Source organism: Leopardus geoffroyi, chromosome B4 (genome assembly GCF_018350155.1).
Source record: "Leopardus geoffroyi isolate Oge1 chromosome B4, O.geoffroyi_Oge1_pat1.0, whole genome shotgun sequence".
Lineage (NCBI taxonomy): Eukaryota > Metazoa > Chordata > Mammalia > Carnivora > Felidae > Leopardus > Leopardus geoffroyi.
The window spans coordinates 62,136,780-62,164,394 of record NC_059341.1 but is presented as its reverse complement, the minus strand read 5'-3'; the positions used below and the strand labels follow the sequence as shown (position 1 = coordinate 62,164,394).

Below are 27,615 nucleotides of genomic sequence, written 5' to 3'. Positions count from 1 at the left end.
ACTTTATCAAGGGCATCTAATATTTTTCACAGCCTAACGTATGAGAAAGTCTTAAGAACCTACAGCATATATGAGAATTGCTGATTATATTTCATGTGTCATCCTTGCACAGGGACCATGCTAATCTTTTCTGTTTTGTTCCAGTTTTAGTGTATGTGCCACTGACGTGAGCACTGACTGCTTTTATTTTAAATGTGAAATTGGCCAGACCGTACACTATTAGACACTAATAGGTTGAGTGTAGAAATAAAACAATTACAGCTTCAGGGATGGAAATTGGGAACATTCCTGTGCTGACTGTTGATAATGCAGTTCAAATCTCTATGGAATAGATCTACTGACAAACCTTTGTTAAGTTTTTCTTAGTTTTGTACAGTATATACATATTCTGAGAAAAAGTTATTGAAACAGAGCTTTAAAAGCCCAAAGCAAATGGGCAGCACAGATTTTCATGATTCAAAACCTGGTAATGGTATTAATTTCACTCTTCACATATCCTTTGTGCTTGCTATGTATCTGCTTAGAAGGGAATTAAAAGTATACTTAGCCAATGGTATCCATCTCTAAGTTTCTCAGGGTGTTTTTACCATGGTGAGTCTACTACATTGAAGGACTGGTTTTTAGCTGTGTAGGTAAAGACCTCAGATTTCCACAATACTAAGCACAAATCTTTCTCTCAAAAGAGTCACAGTAAGTCAAGTTCACCAGACTCTATAAAAACTTCCCTGTGTTGTAAACAAGTCATAATCAGAAAGCTGCCTAATAAGCAGAGGATCTAAACAAATGGAGTTATATCACATAAATGTTTAATGTCATTTCTTCATTCATGAAACAGAATTTTCTTTTCTTTTTATTTTAAAATTCTAATTTATTTATTTTGAAAGCAAAAGAGCAAGAGCAAGAGAATCCCAAGCAGCTTCTGCACTGTCAGTACAGATCCCAACGTGGGGCTCAAACTCACAAACCATGAGATCATGACCTGAGCTGAAGTTGGATGCTTAACTGACTGAGCCACCCAGGTGCCTCAAAACAAAATCTTCTTGAACATCTGCTATGTGCCAGGCTTACTCTGAGATACTGAGAATACAGTGGTGAACAAAATAGACAAGATACTTTAATGAGGGAGATAGACAATTAATACAGATTTTTGTCTGTTTTTTTTAATTGATGCATCTCCAGTACTTAGAGTACTTCCTAGTACATAGTAGGTGGCTGATGTTATTTGATGATTGAATGAAAAATGCAATATAAACTATTAAAATAGTTTCAGATAATGTTATATACTAAGAAGAAAATAAAATGGAATCATGACATGATAAAGTAAGGTTAGTAGAAGAGAGAGTAGCTTGCCGAGACTGGTTTATTTGGTAGATTAGATTACTGTTTGGCAACCATTAACCCATTCTTTTTCTCCACCTCCATGGGAGGATTAGTTTTCCACTCCACTGATGTTGAATTTGACTGTGCAACATGGTTGGCCTAGTACTGGGTGAAATGTACTTTTCTCCCTTTTGACCTTGGGCTTGGCCATATGACTTGCTTTGGCCCACAAGATGTCAGAGGTGACACAGTCAAAAACTTGTTCACATTCTTGGGTTTCCCCTCTTGCACTTCTGCTATCGATGTAAGAAGAACATGCCTTGGATAGCCCATAATAGATACCCTCTGACTTTTAGAAACTCTGCTCAAGTGGTTTAATTTCTTTCACTAAATTCAAAAACTTTGATTCTTGAAAGTCTATGCTATTTTCATTAATCTGTTGACTACTAATGTCAGAGTCTTAAACATGAAAGAAATATGAGTGAACAAGTTGCATTTTGGTGGGAGAGTTGAAAGGAAGGGACTTTTACTAACTATTAAAGTACACAATAAAAAAAGGTAGATGTAAAACTTCTTTTTTTATTAACAGGATTTTTTAGTAATTTAACCACTAAAATCAACTAAGAGCAGAAGGAGAGCATGTTTGTTTAGTCCAGTGGCTAAGCTCCACCCCAGACAAGATATTTTCATTTTCAACACATGATACATAAGAAGAGGAAAATGTGAACCACAGGAATGGAATAAATATTGAGGACAAAAGCAAAGTGTTGAATATATTATAGTCACACTAAATCTTAAATGAATAAGCACTCTAAACTATAAAGGAAAAACTAAGCAACAAAGTTATTTTATATGCCAAATGTCCCCACAGATGAATAAAAAGCAGACATTAAAATTCTTGTAAAATGGCAAAGAAACTATGATTAATATGTTCCTGGTACAAGGTAATGATCACATTATGCATGTGAAAAATATGAAAATTTGAAAAATCTTGGTATCAAGAATAGTAGGATCATTTAATGAATCGATCCCAACATACACTGAATGTTGGATATAGGATTTATCCTAAAATATTGTACTTCAACTCCAATGTTCAGAAAATTATCTAGGCTGGAAAACATTATCTGGAAAAGCCTCAAATGGATTGGAGGGATCTAATGTTGAAACTTACTAGTATAATAATGTTCTGACTGGCAGCCAGGGTTTGGGCAGCCATAATCTTCTATAGCCCACAATCTCAAACAAAGACAGAAGTAAAAAGGATCCGTGAAAATAGACAGAACAAAACCTATGTATTTATTACACAGTTAGGGACTAAAGATTCTCCTTTTTCAGACTTAGAACATATGTGACTTAAATATGACAAAGAGTACTTTGCTATCTAGTTTCTTATTTTCTTTAGTTTCTTTAGAGTTGAAAAACATAGCAGAGGTCATGGATAACAGGCTTGACAGCAAGAAAATGGAGAGGATTTAGAAGAAATAGATCCACTGATAAGAGAGTGAAGTAAATACAGAGAACAAAGATGTTTCCAAGGATACAAGAGACAACTAAAATTTAATCTAGGTGAATTACAAGTTAATCAAGTTCTTTCTACTTCAGGAATCTTTGTGGCCATCACTCTATGAAAACAAGTACTATAATTAATGTATAAAAGATGTCCCTAAATTACCAAAGGTAAAAATTGTTGGTTAATGCAAGAACAAATTTAATCACTAAAACTTAAAAAAAATATCTATTTACATATATCTTCTAAAACTATCTATTTTTAGCACAAATACATGGAACAAAAACCTTATCTATCCAAATACTGCATATCCTCTGAATAGTGTCACATCACTTAGGCGTAACTGTAGAAACCTCAGATTATTTGAGAAAGTATGAACTTGTGGTGTCCAAGTGGCAAACTTTCTACAAGATGTCTGATGAACCTGGCGACTGCTAAAGTCCTGATTTAGTAAGAATGAAACCCATGTAGTTTGACTTCAAAGGATCAGATTTAGAATTAGCCATGAGACTAAAAAGCTGGAAAAATATTTCTACAGTAACCATAGCAACTTGGAAAAAATTCCCAAAATATGTAGTGGCCATTTATAATGTTCTCTGATTTTTGATACCCTTCCTGTGTTTGATGAATTTCTAGCCTTATGAGGTATGACTCCCCTAGGTAAAACTCAGAAAACTTAGTTATCTAACCTGCTCTACTCCCAAGGCTCTGCTAATCAGAGTTGACTGTAATAGACTTTGATTCAGAAAGAACAAGAGGAAGGAAGCTCTGTAGATCAACCATTTTGCTCATATGGATGAGACACATTCAACTGTTGGATATTGCAATGGTTGCATTAAGCAATGGGTTCTTTTGGTGCTTGATGGGAATGTTGCAGCAAAGAAGGACTTATCTTTGAACAAGTTTTGTGGTGTAGTTTTGGTATTGTTTCCGGAAGCTTAACCTTCATCCTGGTTCTCCGGCTTTCAACAATTTGGTCAACTCTTCAATTTCCTTTTAATAAGCTTTTTTACTGTTTAAGTAGCCAGAAAAACTCTGATTGACACTAAATGGCTACTAAGCAGCGGCTGAAGGCAATGTAACCTCAGGAATATCAGAAAGATCTATGGTTAGTTCTGGCTCTCTAAGGGCTGATGGCTCTAAAATTCCAGCCAGTTTTCTGAAAGAGAAAAAAAAAATAAAAAGCAACATTTGGCGGCCTGCAGAGTAGCAAAGTAAAAAATTATTACCTACAGTCACTTGACATGAAGTGATCAATGAAGGCAAGACTTCGGAAGATCCAGAGACTACTAATATGGAACAACAATATAAAGAGTGTGAAGAAGACAAAATTACTTGCTTTTATTTCCACAGCACAGCTTTAAAAAAGATAATGAAATGTTCACAATTCTAAATTCTCAGTTCAAGACAAAAATCGCAGCGAAGAACTATTCCCTAATGCTCCTGGGGAAGGAAAAGCCAGCACTGGTGGACAACATTGTCCATTTTTTATAGACCAGAAGTGCTCATGCTGCTTTCCATGGAGTTGAGTTGTAATCAGAATGCTTTGGCCCACACTGACCATTGGCTTTGGCTACTTGATCAAATGATCCATATAACAGATAGGCATAAAAAAATTCCAATTTAATAAAATTATAAGATTCCCAGGTTTAATGAAGAGATGCCTGTCTTGAGCCACTACAACAAAAATTTATAACATTTTTTCCAATTTCTAGTCCTGTCAATTATTTGCAGACTCAGAGCTTTCTGAGCAAAGAAGAGAATGCAAGTTCCTAAAGATACAGCTTGTAATGACATCAGAGGTGTAAACTGTAAACTGTAAGCTTGGCCTTTCTCATCAAGGTAACTGCACCGAAGAAAGGGAAATACCAGGTCTTTTGAGTACTGTTGTATAACAGCTCTGAACTAATCCTAAAAAACAAGGGACCTAGAATACCACTGTGGATTAGTGGTCACAAAGGATGATTGTAGGAATCAAATGATGACTGGAGTTTTACCCTGAATCTGCCTCACATTCAGCCCACTAGGACCTTAAACACACAAATGGCACTGGAGAAGGATAGTAGATTACCAGAGGCTTCATCAGATAGTGATTTCATAAGCAGCTGCTATTGCAGATGTACATTCTTTACTCAAGCTCTCAGCACCAGGTATATGACTATTAATCTGCAAATGATTTTTCTTCCTCTTTCCCAACAGAGAGAGAACACCTGTAACAGCTGCTTTCATAGAGCAATAAACCATTCTATCTTAGGGTTATATAAATTATTTGGCTCTGAACTGCAATATATTTCACAAAGACCATTACTGTCTCGCCAAAACATAGGACAACTATATTGATGACATTATGTCTCCAGGACCTGGAAAGCTGGAGGTAATAAATATTCAGGATTCTTTGTACAGATATGTTAAACACATCTGTAAGTCTAATATAAGTGTAGTAAGGTGGGAGACACATTATATGAATATGTAAGAGCTACACCTCGGTGAAGTTTCTGAGGGCCCAGTGATCTTAAGTGTATCAGGATAACCTCTACAAAGTTAAAAGTAACTGTGCCTTGTGCCTCCTGCCACCAAGAAAGAGGCGCAGTGGCATGTGTCTTTTGAAAGTAATATATATCACATTGGGAATCTTGCTTTGACCTATTTATAAAATGACCTGAATGCCCACAGCTATGAGTGGGCACAAGAGGAAAAAGGAGCCCTCCTAGTTAATCCGGGCTACAGAGTATCTACCTGGCCTTCATGATCTACTGATTCAATGTACTTAGAACTGCCAATATTTTATCCGAATGCTAGATGGAGCCTGTGGCAAGTTCTGATTGAGGAATCCCAACTGAGATCTCTAAAGTTTTGGAGCAACATCATCAGGCAGGAAATTTGTTCCTTTGGAAAGGAGCGTTTAGCTTGCTACTAAGTCCTATTAGAGTCTGTATATTGGACTGTGGAAAAAATAAATGTGACCTGATCTGCCCCAAATGAACTTGGTTTAGCTGATTCACTGAACTATTAAATTAGGCATGCTCAGTAGCAAGCCATATTAAGTGATTGTGACATATATGGAATGAGACTTGAGAAAGTTCTTACAGCAGAGATCATATGATCAGATCACTCACACTCTCAGCTATACTTGCCTTGTGGTAGGTTGCTGCAACAGATTTGAGGCCATTCCCTTTGTGAACACATTTTGTTTTTATAAGGGATAGCTGAAGTATTTTGCTCTTACTTTACCTGATGTTACCGTTAATATTGTTAAGTATGGAAGAAGGGTCTATTTTGAAGGTTAGGTTTAAGTATTAGCAAAGGGTATATATAAATTGATGTTGAATAGCCAAGCAATGTAGGATAGTGTATGTTTGTCATATTTTCTTGTTTTGGCATTTTGGAAAAACCCTTAACATATCAGGAGATATCCTATGCTTATAAGTTTAGTCACTGTGAGACAGAATGCACAAAGAGTATTTTCTTAGCTTGTTTTTGTACCCAGTATATAGGCAGACATGTGATCAAAGGTCTACCAACCCGGTTTACACCCATGAGATTTCAGTAAGAAATGAGCAATCTGATGAATGAAACTCCATATGGGACTTTTTTAACTGGTGAGGGTAGAGGCAGAGATTTAGCCAGAGGCTGTGAGATGCAGTCAGTGATACACAAGTGGTGTTAGGTGGGGATGTGAAAGCAATAAGTTTGGGGGGAGTTTGGTGGGGAAGCAGCAGCAATGAGATTTCCTCATGAGGCCAGTTCTATGTCATGGTTTTGGGGTTTGCTTTTGGAAGCTGAATTTCAAAGCCCATTTTCCCATCCCAATAACCTCTTAATAAATAAACTCCTTTTTCTGCTTAAGCAGTCAGAGTCAACTTCTATTGCTTAAAATTAGGAATTCAATCTGAATTTTAAAAATAAACAGTTTTCGAGTAGACCAACAACTTGTCAGATATTTATAGGATCTTAATCAGGGTAACTGCAAATTTTCTGTTAAAGGGATGCAACGATAAAAATTAGTTCTTAGGGGGTAAACTCATGTGAATGCTGCACCTTTATGTATAAAACTAAGGATTATGGAATCTCATGCATGGAATCTCAACTGAACCAATCAATGATGAGGAGAATTGATGAAAAATGACTAGAAAAAGAATACAGAATAATATCTTTAAAAGGAGATAAAATAAGAGATGTACATTGCTGCATCAATCCCAGAGAAAGAAGTACAATTATGTCTTGTCTATCCATTTAGTATTCTTTATTTTAAAAATTAAGAAAAACTGTCTGACAATCTAGTCAAAGACTAAGGCAGACATGTGATTCACCCATAATCTAATGGATTTCATTCAGAAATAATGTGATGATAATAAATGATGTATCTGCTTCCTCTCTGTTACAGACTAGAGTTCACATGTATTAAATAATTGGCCTTCCTTTAAAGAGGGAGCACAAAGCTTCCAGAGCAAGACAGGAGCACAGAGAGGTCATGTCAGTGCATATGAATCAGCAACAAACAGAATGTCAAGGAGGTTTTCTCTGTTTTCATATGAGAAGAAAAATACCGCATCTCTTAGAAAATGATTTTTTCATGCTGTTTCCAAGGCACTATTAGTTACAAACCAAATTGTTATTTTTGCTATTTTTTCAAAGGAAGGAACTGATGGCTGAGGAGATACATATGATGGAAAACAACTATATAATAAATCAAGTAGTTTAAATGTAAAAACTACTAGTGTCTTTTGGTAATAATACCATCTCCTTTCTACTGAAAGTAAATTTTGACAAAGAAATAATAGTCATTTCAAGAATTTCAGTTAAAAAGTAGCACATGAAAAATAACTCATCTCTTAATTATTTATACATTTAAAAAATAAGTCAAAGAATGGGAAACAACAGATATTCATAAATATGCAGGTGATATAAAGAACATTAACTTATTATAGAGTAAGTCTACAATCCCACAGATATAATTTCTATAGCCAATTGTTCAAAGTACACAAGAGAAAGTTATATTATTTGTAAATGTTTTACGAGAAACTCTTGCAGGTATTAGTGCAAAGCCTGAATTGTTACTGTTCGAACACTGCATCTTTCTTTTAAATGACAATTTCTTCTATCTAGCAAGATTAAATTAAGAATCAAGAGCCATTGAGAAGTGTCAGGCAAGTAAATACTAGGATTATACTACTTAGTTCTGTGCTAAAACAATATAAAATCAAGTTTTTGTAAAAAAATATTATCCATGCCAACTAACTTCAAAATTTAACAAAATTGGTTTTCAAGCAGATTATGTTGGGATCATGATTCAGTTTTCTTAATTTGCTACATAAAAACTTGTTTGCAATAATGACTTGTATATTTGGATCTATTTTAAAGGACTGAAATAATCTGACATGTTAGTTTTCTTTTTCATTCCTACAGGAGTATAATTTTAAGGGAGTTTGGCATTAGCCTGTATGTGAGTAGAAATGTGTACTAACTCCTTGAATATACCCATAAAGATTTTTATGAGAACTAAAGATAGAGATAATACCACCTGGAATAATAGAGCTAGAATGGTTTTAAAAAAGACAAAGCAAAGTTATCGTTACCTTATCACTGCTATCACATAAGCTGGTGGTGGTTTTAACGTCACAGCTTAATTTATGTTGTACATCTCATAAAACTTCATTTTAAGACTTTGTCAATCTTTTACTACTACCTAACACGGTCACGCCAACTAGAAAAATATCAGTCCTCTTTGCTATATAAATCAAATCTTAAAACCCTGCAGAAATAATATTTAAGCTATCTAAACCAATTGTCTTTGCTAGGGTCCTCAGAAGTTCCCGGTAGGTGAAAAAGCTACTTAAAAATAACTTATAAATCGTATGCAATACATAACTGCAAGCAATTTCCCAAGTGAACTCTGTATGACTGTACACTATCCTTGTTTTTCTACTTCCTCATTTGTCTGGATGGAGCTAATTTATTTAATTTATCCAAATAGAGCCTGGAAAAGTAGAAAGGGGATTAAAAGCCTGCTAGTGGAGAAACTGACAATCCTAGACTACTGTATGAAAAGTAATGCAGAAAGCAAATTATCTAATCAGACTTAAGGAGCTACTGGGGCATCTCCCTATATGGTTTGCAGTCAGACAGAACCAAGTTAAAATTTTGACTCTCTTACTGATCTTGCGCCATGATCAAATATCACTGACTTTCAATTTTCCTCGTCTGCAAAGAGCAGATATTATTTCAGAGTTGTTTTGAGGATTATGTGAAACAGTGTAAATAAAGCAGCTGCCATAATATTTTGGACAAACTTGGCACTCAATAAATGATTTTTGTTTTGTATTGTTTTCTGATACAGAACATTTCACTTCAACAACTTCAATTCCACTAAAGCTGAACATTTCTAGGTGTGCTTTTAACAGTCATATCATAATAAGATAATTCTTTATTGCTATTCTTTATTGCTGTATCTTGCTCACATAGGTAGATTGCTGGTAAACAGCTCAGGCTCCAGAGCCAGACTATCACTTTCTAGTTTTATGATTTGGTGGCTAGTAATATTCTTAACAATGAACACACACACACACACACACACACACACACACTCCTTAGACTAGTGCCTGGAATATGGTAAATGGTACATAAGTATTAGCTTTCATCATCACTGTTATCATCATTTCAATTTTGAGGCCTTTGATAGCTACTGCTTCCTCTAGGTCTGACGTCTGGTTTTTCCTTCTCGACCAGTTGCTCACCATTTATATTATGAGATATCCAGACGTTCTGAGTAAAAGCTTCACTGGGTTGGGTCGATCTCAAATGCTATACCTTGCTTATAGGCCTTCCATGATACTATATCCATCAGGTGTGTCAATTCCCAAGTGACACAAGCTATGACTCAAAGTTGACATTTTGTTGATTTGTCTTTGTTTTGAATCAATTCTTATCACCATCTAAATTTTAAGAACTTTGGTATAGCGTACTGGTGGAGAAAAGTCATTTGAGTATTTAAAAAAGAGTTAAAACATTTCATTGAAGAATAAAGCCAACTGTCATTGTGATAATTTGAGAAGTGACTGGATAATTATTTAAATGAATAGTTTAAGTTGCTACACAAAAACAGAGATAAGCATTTTTAGATTCTAAATGACCTCAACAGAAGTATTTACTTACTGTACTTTGATTTAGAAGTTTTTTTCTTTAAACAAAATGCTATCCCCCAAACAGAGTACATTAATTGGTATACCTATTAGTTCTTATGTGTACTTAATTAAATTGTTATTTTAATTCTAAATTGGAGCATATGTTGTTATTTCCTGAAACAGATATAGTAATTGGCTTTAATGAAGCATGAAGTTGTATCTATCTTTTCAATTACTCCACTGTTGAAATGGAAATGATCAACAGTGATCTCCCTCACCAGAGACCATGACTATTCACATGTCAGCAAATTTTTTTAAGGTTATTCTTATGCAACTAAGTATAGCAAAATAAGAAAGAGGGTCAAGAAGACTGTTAAAATATAAAGTGAAGGATGGCAATAAATTTTATTTTAAGGTATACTGTATGAAATAAATTTTCAAAGATTGCAAGACGGAAAAAAATAAATAATTTTTTAGACCACACCTCTATAAACTACATAAACTTTTGAAACCTATTCACCTCACTGGTTTCACTAACCCTCCTCTGAATTAAGTTTTCTGTTCTTTATATCTAGAGAGGATAAATTTATGAGCTAGTGAAATATCAGGTGGCAAAATGATTTGCACTGGCTATTTCTAAATCTATCTACCTTTCTATTTATTTGTTATTGTGCCATTTGAAATGGGTGAAATTTTATAAATTTGGAAGGTAAATTTTTTATGCATGAACTTAAAATACAGGTTGTGTGCAGAAGCTTTAATTCCCTTTGGCATTAAAAAATGAGGTACGACTGAAAGGGCAGCAAGTACATGTGAGGGTACATTCAATTTACTAGGCCTTGATCAGACAGAAGCATTTTCTGACATGATACCCAAATATAGTTAGAAGGGCAGATGCTTCTTGCATAGGTGATGATACAGCCTACCCCAGGATGAGTAGGAGCAAGTTAATTAGGCTAATTAATTAGAATGAAAATGAAGAATGAAGCCAACTGTCATTGTAATAATTTGACAGATCATTGAAAATGAGGCAGAAGACCGGGGGATGTTCGAAAGTGTCCTTTTCCACATTAATGCATAAATAATGTATAAAATCACTAGTATGATGCAACTGATTTATACCAAGAATTAAAAGCCTCTCGAAAGATTTACCAGTTGTCAAGGAAAATGTTACACACAATGTTGATAGATTTTAGAGGTGTAAGAGACATTACAGATCAGACAGTGGAACTTCCATATTGTTAACAGAAGAAAAGTCAAGCACCACAAGGAGTTAAATAACTGTCTTGAAATCATGTTTAAGTCAAGTAACTGTAGAACTGATTGAAGAGTTCATTTTGGCCAAATACTAACTCTTAATAAATAGTCTGAGGCGCAAACACTAAAGAATACATAGCAAAACTGGATTAAAAGAGTCCTTTTAAAATTAAGAAATTCTGACAATGACTTGACCACAAAAACTTTGAAGTAAGATAATTGCTCCTTAGTCTTCTCTAAAGATCTAAATTAAAAGGATCCTCTAAAGTGAAGATTATTTTCCTGGAGGTGACTTAAAAAACACAGGCCATAATTCTGGTTAAGAGGAAAAAAAAATAATCTTTTATTACATTTGGACAAGATTTTATTTTTTAGGAATCACTGCTTGGCTGTGAGTAGTTGTTGCTTGCTGAATGTTATTCACACTTCCTCCCTCATAGCAAGCTCATGTGTAACAGTCTTAACTTGTGGGATGGGTTGGAACACTCCATTTTATTCCAAGGGCCATAGGTCATTATAAACCACAAATTCTTCCTCCCTAGGGAAGAGTCAAGGGATGTGGTCTTTCCTATCTCATTTTTCTACAATCTCCTTTAGTCTAAAATAAAGTTTCTGGCACTAAACACAAGATTTGATATATTATAATACCTTACCTGGCAATTAATATTGAGAGAGAAATCTTTTCCAGAATGGCACCTATGGAATTTCTATTGTCTAGTTACAATGAGGCACAATGAAAGAATAAATATTTTAAAGGCCTGACAGGAAGAAATTTTCCCCACAAGATGATTTTGATGGTCTAGAAGGGACACTGATGAACTTTTCTCTATAAAGGGCCAGATGGTTATATGGTCCCGATAGTTTCTCAAACCACTCTGCTGTTGCAACATGAAACCAGCTAAAAACAATACATAAATGAATGGGTATGCTGTGTGTTTCAGTAAAACTTTATTTACAAAACAAACAGCAAACCAGACTTGAACCTTGAGCTTTAGTTTGCAATCTCTAATATAGAATTTATAATGATTCAAGAGAGTTTAAACCAAAATTTAAATTTTAATGAAATACATTCCAATGCAAAGCACTACACTTGAAGGTACCCTGCTGAAATCTTTGCAGATGATCCTATTTATCTTTTCTTTGCGGCTCTAAAAATTATAGAGAAGACTTATAAGATTATATAAAAATTAGATACTTTTCACCAACTGACAGAAAACGTATAAGAGCTGAAGCTGCAAAACACTAGCTTTTCAATCGCATGCTGACTGCAAATTCAATATAATCATTATTTCTTCTGAGCTTAACAAGATAGACTTTACAGAAGATTAAAAAAAACCCTATTACTTCGAATACTTAAAAGGAAGGCATTTTTATCACTGGGACAGATCCATTATCAATTTGAATTATTTTTCTGATTGATCACTTAAAAAGATCTCCTTGTTTGGATATTTTGATTCCATACCAATTTTTGGTTATTATTATGACTTGGACTAACAGTATAAGTACCATGTAGCCAACTTAGCAAATAATTTAGGATGCAATTTCAGTGTAAATTATTATTATTATGATTATTTATTTCTGAGAGAGAGGGAGAGAGACAGAGAGACAGAGTGTTAGCAGGCAAGGAGCAGAGAGAGGGAGACACAGAATGCAAAGTAGGCTCCAGGCTCAGAGCTGTCAGCACAGAGCCTGGCTGGAACTCACAAACTGCGAGATCATGAGCTGAGCCGAAGTCGGACGCTTAACCGACTGAGCCACCCAGGTGCCCCAATTTCAGTGAAAATTATAATTCACTTAATTAGTACATGTATAGGTAGCCCCTTTGTCTGTCAAAGATGCTCAGATCAGATGAATAGTATTTACAAAATTTGGTGACACTTCCATTGATTTGGAACAAGAAAGACTAGTAAATGGTGTTTATAAGACATTTTCTCAGTATAATTCTAATTCTTGTACAATTTTAATTCTAATCCCTAGTATAACTGTAATACTTAAAAGGACTGGATAATTGATTAAAAACTTGTTGACTGCAGATATATGGAAAAAGCAATGTTACCCTCTATGGTGATAATGTGATTCTACTGAATCTTATACTGTGTAGGACAAGTTATAAGTTATTTGAAAAGTTAAGCATTTGGATTTTTCTGTGTTTCTTTGTCTCTTAAAAGCAAAAAACTGAAAGGAAAGATGTAAGGAAAAGAGTCTTCATTTTAGCCGTTTAGCGAATCTGGTAAGGGTAAGATGATGTCAAAGGAAAAATTGTTTAGGACAAAAGACATATAAAGACAGGAACTAACACAACATTAGACTTCTTCCTTCAAAGATTTCTGAAAACTTCAAAAGGGGAAGATTACTTCACAGACTGGAATGTAAGCCCAGTTGGAACCAAAGTCTATAGGGCTTTTGAGGTGTCTAATGCTAAAAATCTCAAGTTGACTCTCTAGTTAAAAAAAGCTGGAGAGGAGAAAGGAAAATTTTCGTTCTGGAAAAGTGTTCTTCTCTGATGCAAATAGAAATCCATCTTACAAAGGAAGAAGTAGAGATGAGTTGCCCTAATTTACTCTTTTGGAAAGAGACTAGAAGATTATGAATTTGCTAAAAAACTTTTGTTTCTTCTAACTATGACTTTGTAAGCTATGAGATATCTTATTTTTTGTGAAAAATTTCCAAGCCAAAAGATATTCATACAAATTAACTTGAAACACTGAAATACAGTTTTGGAAAGAAGAAGAGTATAGAGAATCTAAATTCTTAAAAAGTTATATAAAAAAGAGGTCTAGTAAATAGTTGGTCCTCCATTTCAGATATTTTATCCATTTTCCTTTTTTATAGCTTTTCTGTTTGAAGAGATGGAAACATTCAAATGTTAAAAGTATTCCACAATGTGTTATAAAAAAAAACTCCCAAATCTCCAAGTGGAAGTAATAAACTTCCTACTAGCACACTGAATAAATCAGTCCTACTCTTCTGTGATTCTAGTAACAAGAGTAAAATAAACTTTTAGAATCACACTGTAAACTTCAGAAGAAATTTTCTAAAACTTTCTAAAATGCACATTTTTAATTAACAAAAAATAATGCTACTAAGAGTTTGTTCTTCTCCTTAATGCAGTGAAAATGATAAAAATCATAGCACACATTATTGAATTTTTACGTTAGCTGTTCTATTTTATTATACATAGTAGTTCATAGCAATTCTGTAAGGTAAGGTGTATTCTCCTTACCATATACAGGAACAAGCATAAAGAAGTAGAACTTTGGTGCAAACAGAGTCAAATGTTTTCATGATTTTGTGGCTGTTATTTAATGAATGTCTCTACATGTGAGAACTGGTTTACCCAATACAAACGAATAGTAATCCTTTAATACGATTCATAAGAACATACAGATTAAAGTGTCAGAGTTCATTGTCAGTTGTCTTCAAGGGTTACTTTGCTTACCAGAGACCAGATAACTCCTATAAGGGCATTTCTTGCTCTCATTTTAAATATTTCTTATGGCAGCCACATGACTCCTTTTGATGAGAAAGTAGTATCATTTTGATTTTTTTAAGAAAAATCTCCCATTTTGATAAAAAAAGACTAAATAATACAAAAATACTAAAATAATGGTATAAATGGGTTTGCTTTGTTCTACAATCTCTTGTTCAGATTTAGAACTCAAGTAAGGATTGGTCATATATTATTAAGAAAACCTGATAAAAAAAAAAGGGTGCACCCACAAGACATCTTGAATTTATCTGAAGTCTAGTTCTTTCACTACTGCAATTGCTGTACATATGTGGAAAGCATCTATAATTCCTTTGCTGCATGACTACTTTTAAACCAGACGATTTAAAATAAGCATTCTGGGGATACATATGGAAATAGCAGTTTTCTGAGAATATATCACTTCCTGAAAAGTCAATTGACTATTTTTGGCTCAGAGTTTTCTCTTCAGAAGGTTAAGCACCTCTTTATTGGTTTTATTGAATTTATTTGGGTGAAACTGCTTTTAAAGACACCTGGATAACATGTGTAAAAATTTAGTCCCATACAAAATGCTTCTATGAATGGATGATTTACCTAGAAAGCCTAATTAGCAATTTTTACTCTGCTAACAAATTCTCCTTTGTTGAAACATAATGGTAGCAATTGAGGGGTGAGAATTTTCTTTGTATCATACCTAATTTGACTTCAGATTAAGAGTGTGTGATTAACCCGGTGTCATGCACTTTTTACTGTACTTCTGGCCTTCCACTTTACTGCCAATTGAAACATAATCTTATATTTTCTATTTATTTTGCTATTTTGATCACCGATTAAATTTAGATATCATGTGTCAAGTTTCCTCATACACACACAGTTTTATGTTTTATTTATATTTTTATTATATGTTATATTATATAACACACACAGGATAAATGGTACATAATATTTATATTACACATTTATACCTGATATTATATAATCCTTACATGTTACTTCTATAATATATAACATGTTATACTAAACATATAAATAAAACATAAAACATTGTATATATAAGAAAATTTATTATGTAACTTATTATATACTATAATAGAATATGTTTATTACAGATATTATATTAAACATCTTAAGTGTATCTTATCTTGGTTATTACTTAAGAAGTCTAAAGATTTGTTGTAAAGACTACAAATTACGTTTGACTCATTATTTTCGGCCACTGCTCAAACCCATATATTAATGACCACAATGCACTGAAGTGACATTTATTTTGAAAAGCTTCAATATGTAATCTGAATTCTGAGAAGTATATTCTGAATTATGTTTCTGAAATGAAACTATGACAGAAGAGCCTTAACTTGCTAACTGTATTGAAGTCTACTAGAACCACAGTGGTGTTGACATAGAAGGCCTAAAGGGTGTATGTAAATTTCAACAAATAGTGTAAGAAATTAACAATATTATGGCAAAAAACTTAAAAATCTAAAAATGTCTACTCTTCTTATGAGGTAGTTTAGTTGGAAATGCTATATATAGGTCACTTCTAGAAGTCTAGCAAGAAGTTATTCAGTGTTGCTTTTTTGTTGACAGATGGAATTTATGTTTAAAGATACAACTATCAGAATATACAATTATATCAGAAAAATAATCTTGGAGATTCTTAAATTAGCTTGACAAAAGACATAAATATTTTTTAATGCCCTGCTATTGTATGAAAGCAATGTTTCAGTTTATGGAAGGACAAATGAAAACCCTTCAGGGGATACTTACTCTTTTCTGTTCTTTTACATACTCTATCAATTCATCTCTTGTTCTTTTCACTGCCTCTTCCACAGCCTTTTCACTTCGCTTCTGCTCTTCTATTATTGCTGCCTTAACAGTTTCCTGTTTGTGGGAGGAGGAAAAAAAGTCAGGGAGGTGTGCACTATGACATGTCTGTGTCCCTTTTATATAAACTAAAACTCCTCTTCAATGGGTTGAGCTCATTCTGTTCAAAAGCATATCTTTAAACAGGAATAAGAATTTACAAAATCTTCTAGGATATTGCAGATTCTACAGAATTCATTTTTCTAAACTGAGTGAAAGGGAAAAGAAATGGAATAAGCCATTTATTGCAGGGAGCGCCTGACAGACTCCAATGGCTTCCTCACCAACCTTTCCTTTGATGTTTACATGATTGATTGCCTTCCTGTACTTTGCACTATCCACATAAGACTTCCAACTTGTGTTTATTCTTCCAAGAACACCCTAATGCTCTAGCTGTTTTATTCACGTTTAATTTTCCCATCATACAGTAATCAAGTGTGGTCTGGGTGAAGATTTACAGCTAGTTTGTTACTTCTGCCAGGTTAAGATGTTGAGAGCTGGACACCATGAATAAGAGGTAAAAATTCCACCCTGTGTGCTAATAGTTGAAATGAGAAATCTAGGGAGAAAAGTGGTACTTCCTCTTTTACTGAAATTATAATCAAGTACCTCAGAGATTTCAGAATTTCAGATAAGGAGAAAAAGGCTAAAGTTAAAGAAGTATAACACTTCTAGAAGTATACTGTCTGCTCAAATAGCATTTGATGGATTGGACGAATGACACAAAACAGACTTTGTTAACTTCCACTTATCTATATAGGTAGCATCCTTCTTTTACAGGCCATCAGTTAGAAAATGCCTGGAACTGTGGTAGGGATATTTGCTTCATTTTGTTATTCTTGATGACTTTTCACTTTGTGGTGTATGCTTGTTTTTGTTTAGTTTTTCCCCAAATAATTTTAGGAATGTGTAAATAACCCAGGAAATATGAAATAATATTAAGAATTTCCTATTGTGAAAATGTTTACTGCAGAAAATTTGAAGATACAGAAAATTATTAGCACAAAACAATACACACACATCTTCACACTTGGGTATAAAGAGGGTGGGGTGCAAACTGTATATACTATTTTCTAATTCTGGCATTTTACACTCCAAATATATTTTGAATATTTTAACCCATTATATATACCTCCATACTATGATTTATATTCCATTACAGGGATGTATAAGAATTTATTTTATCAATCCTTATTCATGTGTATTTTGGTTGTTTTTAATAAAATAAAGCAGTGATGAACATTCATATATGTATTTTTGTGAAGCATATTAGATATCTCTAAGTCCAAGAAGTAGAATCATTCTGGTGAAAGGATATAATTTTTGAGCTCTCTTACAGCTTCTGACATTTTGTACACATTTTTTCCTCCAATAGCAGCCCAAGGAAATGGCTATTTTTTTACATCTTTGATTATATTTAGTCCCATTAGTTTTTTTTTTTTTTTTTAATGAAAGTGCATTGTAGCAAACATGTCAGACATTTTAACTGTCTCATAATGTGACCCAAATGACAAGTGGGATCATAATCAAAACAGGAAGGGGGGCCGCTGAATGGAACAGGTCCGTCGACAACATTTTTCATCCGTGAGAGGTAGAAATAACATAGTGTAGGGTCTTTGTAAGCTAAGTATAAATATTTCATTGCTAGGATAAAGACAGGAATGAATTTTGTGTTTGAATATGTTTACAGTTGTCTTAGAAACTTTAGTCCCATTTTTAAAAATCATTGTTTATTTGAGGGAGAATGACATCTAATTTATTCTGTACTTTTAAAAGATTATTATGTGATATTCAGCATTTTTCACAGAAATATAAGCAGTATACATATCATTTCATCATTTGCTTGATCATATCTCCTCTTCCCACTTCAATATTGATATACTCATAATTTTTTGTATTCATTATCCAAAATATAAAATTAAGTCACAAATCTGAAAATCCTTATAACGGTGGTGACTTTGAAAATGGTTACTATTTTATCTTCAGTCACTGAATACATTGAGCTTTAGTTCCATTTATAAATAATAGAGTATTAAGTTGTTTCCTTAATGACTTGGAAAGATTAAAGTTGAAAACCTATGATAATTTTTCAAAGACAAAAATGAAAACAAAATTATTTAAAATAAAATCATCTACTATTACAATTCTTACTGGTTTCACACTGATTTGAACTGAAAATTTTCATATATTGGAAATGCAAAAAATATTACTAAGCCCCCTGAAATACAACACATCAACAGTTCTGTAGTAAAGAGTAAGCACTCACACTGTGTGGGTAAATTAAAAGTATAAAAAGCTTCATGTTAGTTCAGGTTAGGGTTTGCCAACAGCTGAGTTATAACAATCCTTAAGTTTCAGGGTCTCTGGAATTTTAGAACTGCAGAGACTGTAGACCAGGATTATTTGAATGTAAAAGACAAGTCCATGCCACATTAAATATCATCTAGAATTTCTTTATTTTTTAAGTTTATTTATTTATTTCTCTTGAGAGAGAGAGAGAGAGAGAGAGAGAGAGAGAGAGAGAGAGAGAAAATAGCAGGCTCCACACTGTCAGCCCAGAGCCCAATGTGGGGCTCAAACTCATGAACCATGAGATCATGACCTGAGCCGAAATCAAGAGTTGGATGCTCAATCAACTACCACCCATGCACCCCTCAACTAGAAATTTTTAATCAGCAGGGGTCATATCAGTAAATTTGATCAGTAAATTTATTTGGTTGAACGCAAAAGCATTAATTAAAAAAAAAAAAGGAATATATCCAGAAAAAACATGAAGAATTAGCTAATCTGTTTTTCCATTGGCTTTTGGGGGCTGAGAGTTTATATTTGCTCAATCCACATTTTTGACAATCCTCTTTGGTTTTTGAGCTGATAAAAAACCATTTTCAAGGAAAGCATCTCTTAATTTAACTCTCCTCTCCAGTTGGGAATTAGGTGACAGTCAAGGTTGTGAAGCCATCCTTAAAAAAATACTGGTCAATAAATAAATTCCTTTGGATATAATACAAAAGTAAAGTTTAAGCCATTCATTTTCTCTCTCTCTTTTTTTTTTTTTTTTGGAACTTGGAAAGCTTTATTATGCACACAGGTGTTCAGTAGAGGCTTACTTGCTTATTTATTTGTCTGTTTATATTTTATTCCAGTAGAATTAACATACAGTGTTATATTAGTTATAGGTGTACAATACAGTGATTCAACAATTCTAAATGATACTCAGTTCTCACTGTGATAAGTATATTCTTAATCTCCCCACCCATGACCACTCTGGTAACCATCAGTTTGTTCTCTATAGTTAAATCTGTCCCTGGTTTTTTTTTTTTTTTTAATATATGAAATTTATTGTCAAACTGGTTTCCATACAACACCCAGTGCTCATCCCAAAAGGTGCCCTCCTCAATACCCATCACCCACCCTCCCCTCCCACCCTCCATCAACCCTTAGTTTGTTCTCAGTTTTTAAGAGTCTCTTATGCTTGGGCTCTCTCCCACTCTAACCTCTTTTTTTTTTTTTCCTTCCCCTCCCCCATGGGTTTCTGTTAAGTTTCTCAGGATCCACATAAGAGTGAAAACATATGGTATCTGTCTTTCTCTGTATGGCTTATTTCACTTAGCATCACACTCTCCAGTTCCATCCACGTTGCTACAAAAGGCCATATTTCGTTCTTTCTCATTGCCCTGTAGTACTCCATCGTGTATATAAACCACAATTTCTTTATCCATTCATCAGTTGATGGACATTTAGGCTCTTTCCATCATTTGGCTATTGTTGAGAGTGCTTCTATAAACATTAGGGTACAAGTGCCCCTATGCATCAGTACTCCTGTATCCCTTGGGTAAATTCCTAGCAGGGCTATTGCTGGGTCATAGGGTAGGTCTATTTTTAATTTTCTGAGAAACCTCCACACTGTTTTCCAGAGTGGCTGCACCAATTTGCATTCCCACCAACAGTGCAAGAGGGTTCCCGTTTCTCCGCATCCTCTCCAGCATCTATAGTCTCCTGATTTGTTCATTTTGGCCACTCTGACTGGCGTGAGGTGATATCTGAGTGTGGTTTTGATTTGTATTTCCCTGATGAGGAGCGACGTTGAGCATCTTTTCATGTGCCTGTTGGCCATCCGGATGTCTTCTTTAGAGAAGTGTCTATTCATGTTTTCTGCCCATATCTTCACTGGGTTATTTGTTTTTCGGGTGTGGAGTTTGGTGAGCGCTTTATAGATTTTGGATACTAGCCCTTTGGCCGATATGTCATTTACAAATATCTTTTCCCATTCCGTTGGTTGCCTTTTAGTTTTGTTGGTTGTTTCCTTTGCTGTGGAGAAGCCTTTTATCTTCATAAGGTCCCAGTAATTCACTTTTGCTTTTAATTCCCTTGCCTTTGGGGATGTGTCCAGTAAGAGATTGCTACGGCTGAGGTCAGAGAGGTCTTTTCCTGCTTTCTCCTCTAGGGTTTTGATGGTTTCCTGTCTCACATTCAGGTCCTTTATCCATTTTGAGTTTATTTTTGTGAATGGTGTGAGAAAGTGGTCTAGTTTCAACCTTCTGCATGTTGCTGTCCAGTTCTCCCAGCACCATTTGTTAAAGAGACTGTCTTTTTTCCATTGGATGTTCTTTCCTGCTTTGTCAAAGATTAGTTGGCCATACGTTTGTGGGTCTAGTTCTGGGGTTTCTATTCTATTCCATTGCTCGATGTGTCTGTTTTTATGCCAATACCATGCTGTCTTGATGATTACAGCTTTGTAGTAGAGGCTAAAGTCTGGGATTGTGATGCCTCCCGCTTTGGTCTTCTTCAAAAATACTTTGGCTATTCGGGGCCTTTTGTGGTTCCATATGAATTTTAGGTTTGCTTGTTCTAGTTTCAAGAAGAATGCTGGTGCAATTTTGATTGTGATTGCATTGAATGTGTAGATAGCTTTGGGTAGTATTGACATTTTGACAATATTTATTCTTCCAGTCCATGAGCAGGGAATGTCTTTCCATTTCTTTATACCTTCTTCAATTACCTTCATAAGCTTTCTATAGTTTTCAGCATACAGATCTTTTACATCTTTGGTTAGATTTATTCCTAGGTATTTTATGCTTCTTGGTGCAATTGTGAATGGGATCAGTTTCTTTATTTGTCTTTCTGTTGCTTCATTGTTAGTGTATAAGAATGCAACTGATTTCTGTACATTTGATTTTGTATCCTGAAACTTTGCTGAATTCATGTATCAGTTCTAGCAGACTTTTGGTGGAGTCTATCGGATTTTCCATGTATAGTATCATGTCATCTGCAAAAAGCGAAAGCTTGATTTCATCTTTGCCAATTTTGATGCCTTTGATTTCCTTTTGTTGTCTGATTGCTGATGCTAGAACTTCCAGCACTATGTTAAACAACAGCGGTGAGAGTGGGCATCCCTGTCGTGTTCCTGATCTCAGGGAAAAAGCTCTCAGTTTTTCCCCATTGAGGATGATGTTAGCTGTGGGCTTTTCATGAATGGCTTTTATGATCTTTAAGTATGTTCCTTCTATCCCGACTTTCTCAAGGGTTTTTATTAAGAAAGGGTGCTGAATTTTGTCAAAGGCCTTTTCTGCATCGATTGACAGGATCATATAGTTATCTTTTCTTTTATTAATGTGATGTATCACGTTGATTGATTTGTGAATGTTGAACCAGCCCTGCAGCCCAGGAATGAATCCCACTTGATCACGGTGAATAATTCTTTTTATATGCTGTTGAATTCGATTTGCTAGTATCTTATTGTGAATTTTTGCATCCATATTCATCAGGGATATGGGCCTGTAGTTCTCTTTTTTTACTGGGTCTCTGTCTGGTTTGGGAATCAAAGTAATACTGGCTTCACAGAAAGAGTCTGGAAGTTTTCCTTCCCTTTCGATTTTTTGGAATAGCTTGAAAAGGATAGGTATTATTTCGGCTTTAAACGTCTGGTAGAACTCCCCTGGGAAGCCATCTGGTCCTGGACTCTTATTTGTTGGGAGATTTTTGATAACCAATTCAATTTCTTCGCTCGTTATGGGTCTGTTCAAGCTTTCTATTTCCTCCTGATTGAGTTTTGGAAGAGTGTGGGTGTTTAGGAATTCGTCCATTTCTTCCAGGTTGTCCAATTTGTTGGCATATAATTTTTCATAGTATTCCCTGATAACTGTTTGTATCTCTGAGGGACTGGTTGTGATTATTCCATTTTCATTCATGATTTTATCTATTTGGGTCATCTCCCTTTTCTTTTTGAGAAGCCTGGCTAGAGGTTTGTCAATTTTGTTTATTTTTTCAAAAAACCAACTCTTGGTTTCGTTGATCTGCTCTACAGTTTTTTTAGATTCTATATTGCTTATTTCTGCTCTGATCTTTATTATTTCTCTTCTTCTGCTGGGTTTAGGCTGCCTTTGCTGTTCTGCTTCTATTTCCTTTAGGTGTGCTGTTAGATTTTGTATTTGGGATTTTTCTTGTTTCTTGAGATAGGCCTGGATTGCAATGTATTTTCCTCTCAGGACTGCCTTCGCTGCGTCCCAAAGCGTTTGGATTGTTGTATTTTCATTTTCGTTTGTTTCCATATATTTTTTAATTTCTTCTCTAATTGCCTGGTTGACCCACTCATTCGTTAGTAGGGTGTTCTTTAACCTCCATGCTTTTGGAGTTTTTCCAGACTTTTTCCTGTGGTGGATTTCAAGCTTCATAGCATTGTGGTCTGAAAGTATGCATGGTATGACTTCAATTCTTGTATACTTATGAAGGGCTGTTTTGTGACCCAGTATATGATCTATCTTGGAGAATGTTCCATGTGCACTCGAGAAGAAAGTATATTCTGTTGCTTTGGGATGCAGAGTTCTAAATATATCTGTCAAGTCCATCTGATCCAATGTCTCATTCAGGGCCCTTGTTTCTTTATTGACCGTGTGTCTAGATGATCTATCCATTTCTGTAAATGGAGTGTTAAAGTCCCCTGCAATTACCACATTCTTATCAATAAGGTTGCTTATGTTTATGAGTAGTTGTTTTATATATTTGGGGGCTCCGATATTCGGTGCATAGACATTTATAATTGTTAGCTCTTCCTGATGGATAGACCCTGTAATTATTATATAATGCCCTTCTTCATCTCTTGTTACAGCCTTTAATTTAAAGTCTAGTTTGTCTGATATGAGTATGGCTACTCCAGCTTTCTTTTGGCTTCCAGTAGCATGATAAATAGTTCTCCATCCCCTCATCTCAATCTAAAGGTGTCCTCAGGTCTAAAATCAGTCTCTTGTAGACAGCAAATAGATGGGTCTTGTTTTTTTATCCATTCTGATACCCTGTGTCTTTTGGTTGGCACATTTAATCCATTCACATTCAGTGTTATTATAGAAAGATACGGGTTTAGAGTCATTGTGATGTCTGTATGTTTTATGCTTGTAGGGTTGTCTCTGGTACTGTGTCTCACAGGATTCCCCTCAGGATCTCTTGTAGGGCTGGTTTAGTGGTGACAAATTCCTTCAGTTTTTGTTTGGGAAGACCTTTATCTCTCCTTCTATTCTAAATGACAGACTTGCTGGATAAAGGATTCTCGGCTGCATATTTTTTCTGTTAGCACACTGAAAATCTCGTGCCAATTCTTTCTGGCCTGCCAAGTTTCAAAAGAGAGATCAGTCACGAGTCTTATAGGTCTTCCTTTATATGTGAGGGCACGTTTACCCCTTGCTGCTTTCAGAATTTTCTCTTTATCCTTGTATTTTGCCAGTTTCACTATGATATGTCGTGCAGAAGATCGATTCAAGTTACGTCTGAAGGGAGTTCTCTGTGCCTCTTGGATTTCAATGCCTTTTTCCTCCCCCAGTTCAGGGAAGTTCTCAGCTATTATTTCTTCAAGTACCCCTTCAGCACCTTTCCCTCTCTCTTCCTCCTCTGGGATACCAATTATGCGTATATTATTTCTTTTTAGTGTATCACTTAGTTCTCTAATTTTCCCCTCATACTCCTGGATTTTTTTATCTCTCTTTTTCTCAGCTTCCTCTTTTTCCATAATTCTATCTTGTAGTTCACCTCTTCTCTCCTCTGCCTCTTCAATTGAGCTGTGGACATTTCCATTTTATTTTGCATCTCATTTAAAGCGTTTTTCAGCTCCTCGTGACTGTTCCTGAGTCCCTTGATCTCTGTAGCAAGAGATTCTCTGCTGTCCTCTATACTGTTTTCAAGCCCAGCGATTAATTTTATGACTATTATTCTAAATTCACTTTCTGTTATATTATTTAAATCCTTTTTGATCAGTTCATTAGCTGTTGTTATTCTGGAGATTCTTCTGGGGGGAATCCTTCTGTTTGGTCATTTTGGATAGTCCCTGGGGTGGTGAGGACCTGCAGGGCACTTCCCCTGTGCTGTGGAGTATAACTGGAGTTGGTGGGTGGGGCCGCAGTCAGACCTGATGTCTGCCCCCTTCCCACCGCTGGGGCCACAGTCAGACTGGCGTGTGCCTTCTCTTCCCCTCTCCTAGGGGCGGGATTCACTGTGGGGTGGCGTGGCCCGTCTGGGCTACTTGCACACTGCCAGGCTTGTGACGCTGGGGATCTGGCGTATTAGCTGGGGTGGGTGGGCAAGGTGCACAGAGGCAGGAGGGGCAGGCTTAGCTCGCTTCTCCTTAGGTGATCCACCTCAGGAGGGGCCCTGTGGCAGCGGGAGGGAGTCAGACCTGCTGCCGGAGGGGTGGCTCCGCAGAAGCACAGCGTTGGGTGTTTGCGCGGAGCAAGCAAGTTCCCTGGCAGGAACTGGTTCCCTTTGGGATTTTGGCTGGGGGATGGGCGAGGGAGATGGCGCTGGCAAGCACCTTTGTTCCCCCCCAAACTGAGCTCTGTCTTCCCGGGGCTCAGCAACTCTCCCTCCCTTTGTCCTCCGGCCTTCCCGTTTTCCGAGCAGAGCTGTTCACTTATGACCTCCCAGATGCTAAGTCCCGCTTGCTGTCGGAACACACTCTGTCTGGCCCCTCCGCTTTTGCCAGCCAGGCTCAGGGGCTCTGCTTGGTCGGCGGGCCGCCCCTCTGCCCCGGCTCCCTCCCGCCAGTCCATGGAGTGCGCACCGCCTCGCCGCCCTTCATACTGTCTTCCGTGGGCCTTTCGTCTGCGCTTGGCTCCTGAGACTCCATTCTGTTAATCCTCTGGCAGTTTTCTGGGTTATTTAGGCAGGTGTAGGTGGAATCTAAGCGATCAGCAGGACACGCGGTGAGCCCAGCATCCTCCTATGCCGCCTTCTTCCTAGTAACCAAGCCATTCATTTTCTAACCACACCAAATTCTTAATTAGTTGGAAACAATTAGTGAGTTTTATGTGCAGGTATACAAAGTGCCTTCATGTTTTGTTGAATTTCCTGACACATGAGAATTAGTCTGAAATAAAATTACCTCACAAGAAATTTGCCAACAACGATCACATAAGTGATTATGAAAGAGTATTTTCGGAGCGCCTGGGTTGCACAGTTGGTTAAGTGGCCGACTTCCGCTCAGGTCATGATCTCGCGGTCCATGAGTTCGAGCCCCGCGTCGGGCTCTGTGCTGATAGCTCGGAGCTCGGAGCCTGGAGTCTGCTTCAGATTCTGTGTCTCACTCTCTCTCTGCCCCTCCCCCGTTCGCGCTCTGTCTCTCTCTGCCCCTCCCCCGTTCATGCTCTCTCTCTGCCTTTCAAAAATGAATAAATGTTAAAAAAAAAAAATTAAAAAAAAAAGAAAGAGTATTTTCCAGAATATTTTAGTAATGGCTACACCTCTGGAACATGGTGTATTCTCTACGGCAGGGTTCTCAGCCTTAGCACAAAGGATAATACTTTGCTGGGGGCTGTGGGGGGAGGTCCTGTGATAAGCGGCAGATCTAGCACCTACTCACTAGATTGCCTCCTGCTGAGAACCACTGATGTAAGTAAATAGTTTGGAAGGAAAAACATCTATTTGCATATATGTTATAGTTTGTTAAAATGCATCAGTTATGTTTCTTGTCATATCTTAAATATTTTTATCTAAATATATGCAAGAAATCATATCCAAATGGTTATACAGCTAGTTTTTAAATGTGGAAGAAGGAGTTTTCTATATACTAATTTCTTAACAAAACTGGACGACTGGTATCAGTTTCTATACTATAACAATTAAATAGGTCATGATGAATATCATTTAGGGTTAAAAGTTTATGTGACATTTTGTGTAAGATTTGTAATTACTCCTTATTGCTTAGAAGTATAGTTATGCCTTAGTATCCATTAACCTACCACACATTTCAGAAATCATAGGATCATGAACTAATAAAAGATCTGTGGTTGTTTGTTCTTTCTCAGTGCAATTTTGTTAAGGATTGCAAACACATTTAAATTATTTACGGAACAAATCTCAGCAATCAACTCAATTCTGGTCTGTGGACTATAAATGATAGTATCAAAAATTTTCTGGGGCAACTGTGTGCTTCTTTTCTTTTCTATGAACAATGTATGTATGTTCCACAATTATGTATTATTTAAACAGCTGCACGTGGTTGTGGAAATGCACCTTAGAAAATGAGTGCTTGAATCATAAGTCAAGTCAAGCTGCCTTACAGTTAAACAAAAGAAGTGAGACTTCCAATGCTATACAAATTTATGAGTTCAAACTACAGTTCTACCAGTGTTTTCAGGCATTGATGCAAATGCAAATAAAATATCTGCATTTACTGCACAGCTGAGAAACTTTCAACTGGAAGTAATTAATCTGTGCTGTAATGACATGTTCAATTAAAATCATATGCTCACTGACTGATATCAACATTTGATAGTACTGATCTGTGCTAGACATTTTTAAACATGAAATATGTAGAACCTCATTACATATCAACATTAATAAATGAGTTTTGCAATCATTTTTCATGATGGGGATACCTAATTTTGAACCACAAATAAGCAAAATGCTAATCTCCCCAAAGATAATTTTATTGCCACTAAATTTATATTAAAAAATATTTTCATTATTTTCAATTTCATCAATAAAATTTATGAAGATGTTTTTTCTCTTGTTATGTAAGGACCTACATAATAGTCTTGATTACTATCATAATAATATTGGCCCCTAAAGGCTAAAATTACTACATGACCCCTTAC

The 27,615-nt window shown here is 35.7% G+C and overlaps 1 protein-coding gene and 1 non-coding gene across 27 annotated transcripts in view; both read right to left on the bottom strand.

Annotated features, from left to right (window-relative positions):
• CCDC91 (coiled-coil domain containing 91) overlaps positions 1-27,615 on the bottom strand; it is a 387,168-nt gene that overhangs the window by 76,077 nt on the left and 283,476 nt on the right. For all 26 annotated transcript variants that reach the window (XR_006709146.1, XR_006709147.1, XR_006709148.1 and 23 more), the window contains one exon: positions 16,442-16,555. Coding sequence is in view for 23 of the 26 variants with exons in the window: in XM_045465034.1 (XP_045320990.1) it covers positions 16,442-16,555 (114 nt within the window). In the remaining 3 variants the exon portion in view is untranslated. The remainder of the gene's footprint in view (positions 1-16,441; positions 16,556-27,615) is intronic.
• Positions 67-174, bottom strand: LOC123592274. The gene has a single exon (XR_006709672.1). It is a non-coding gene; the product is annotated as a U6 spliceosomal RNA (small nuclear RNA).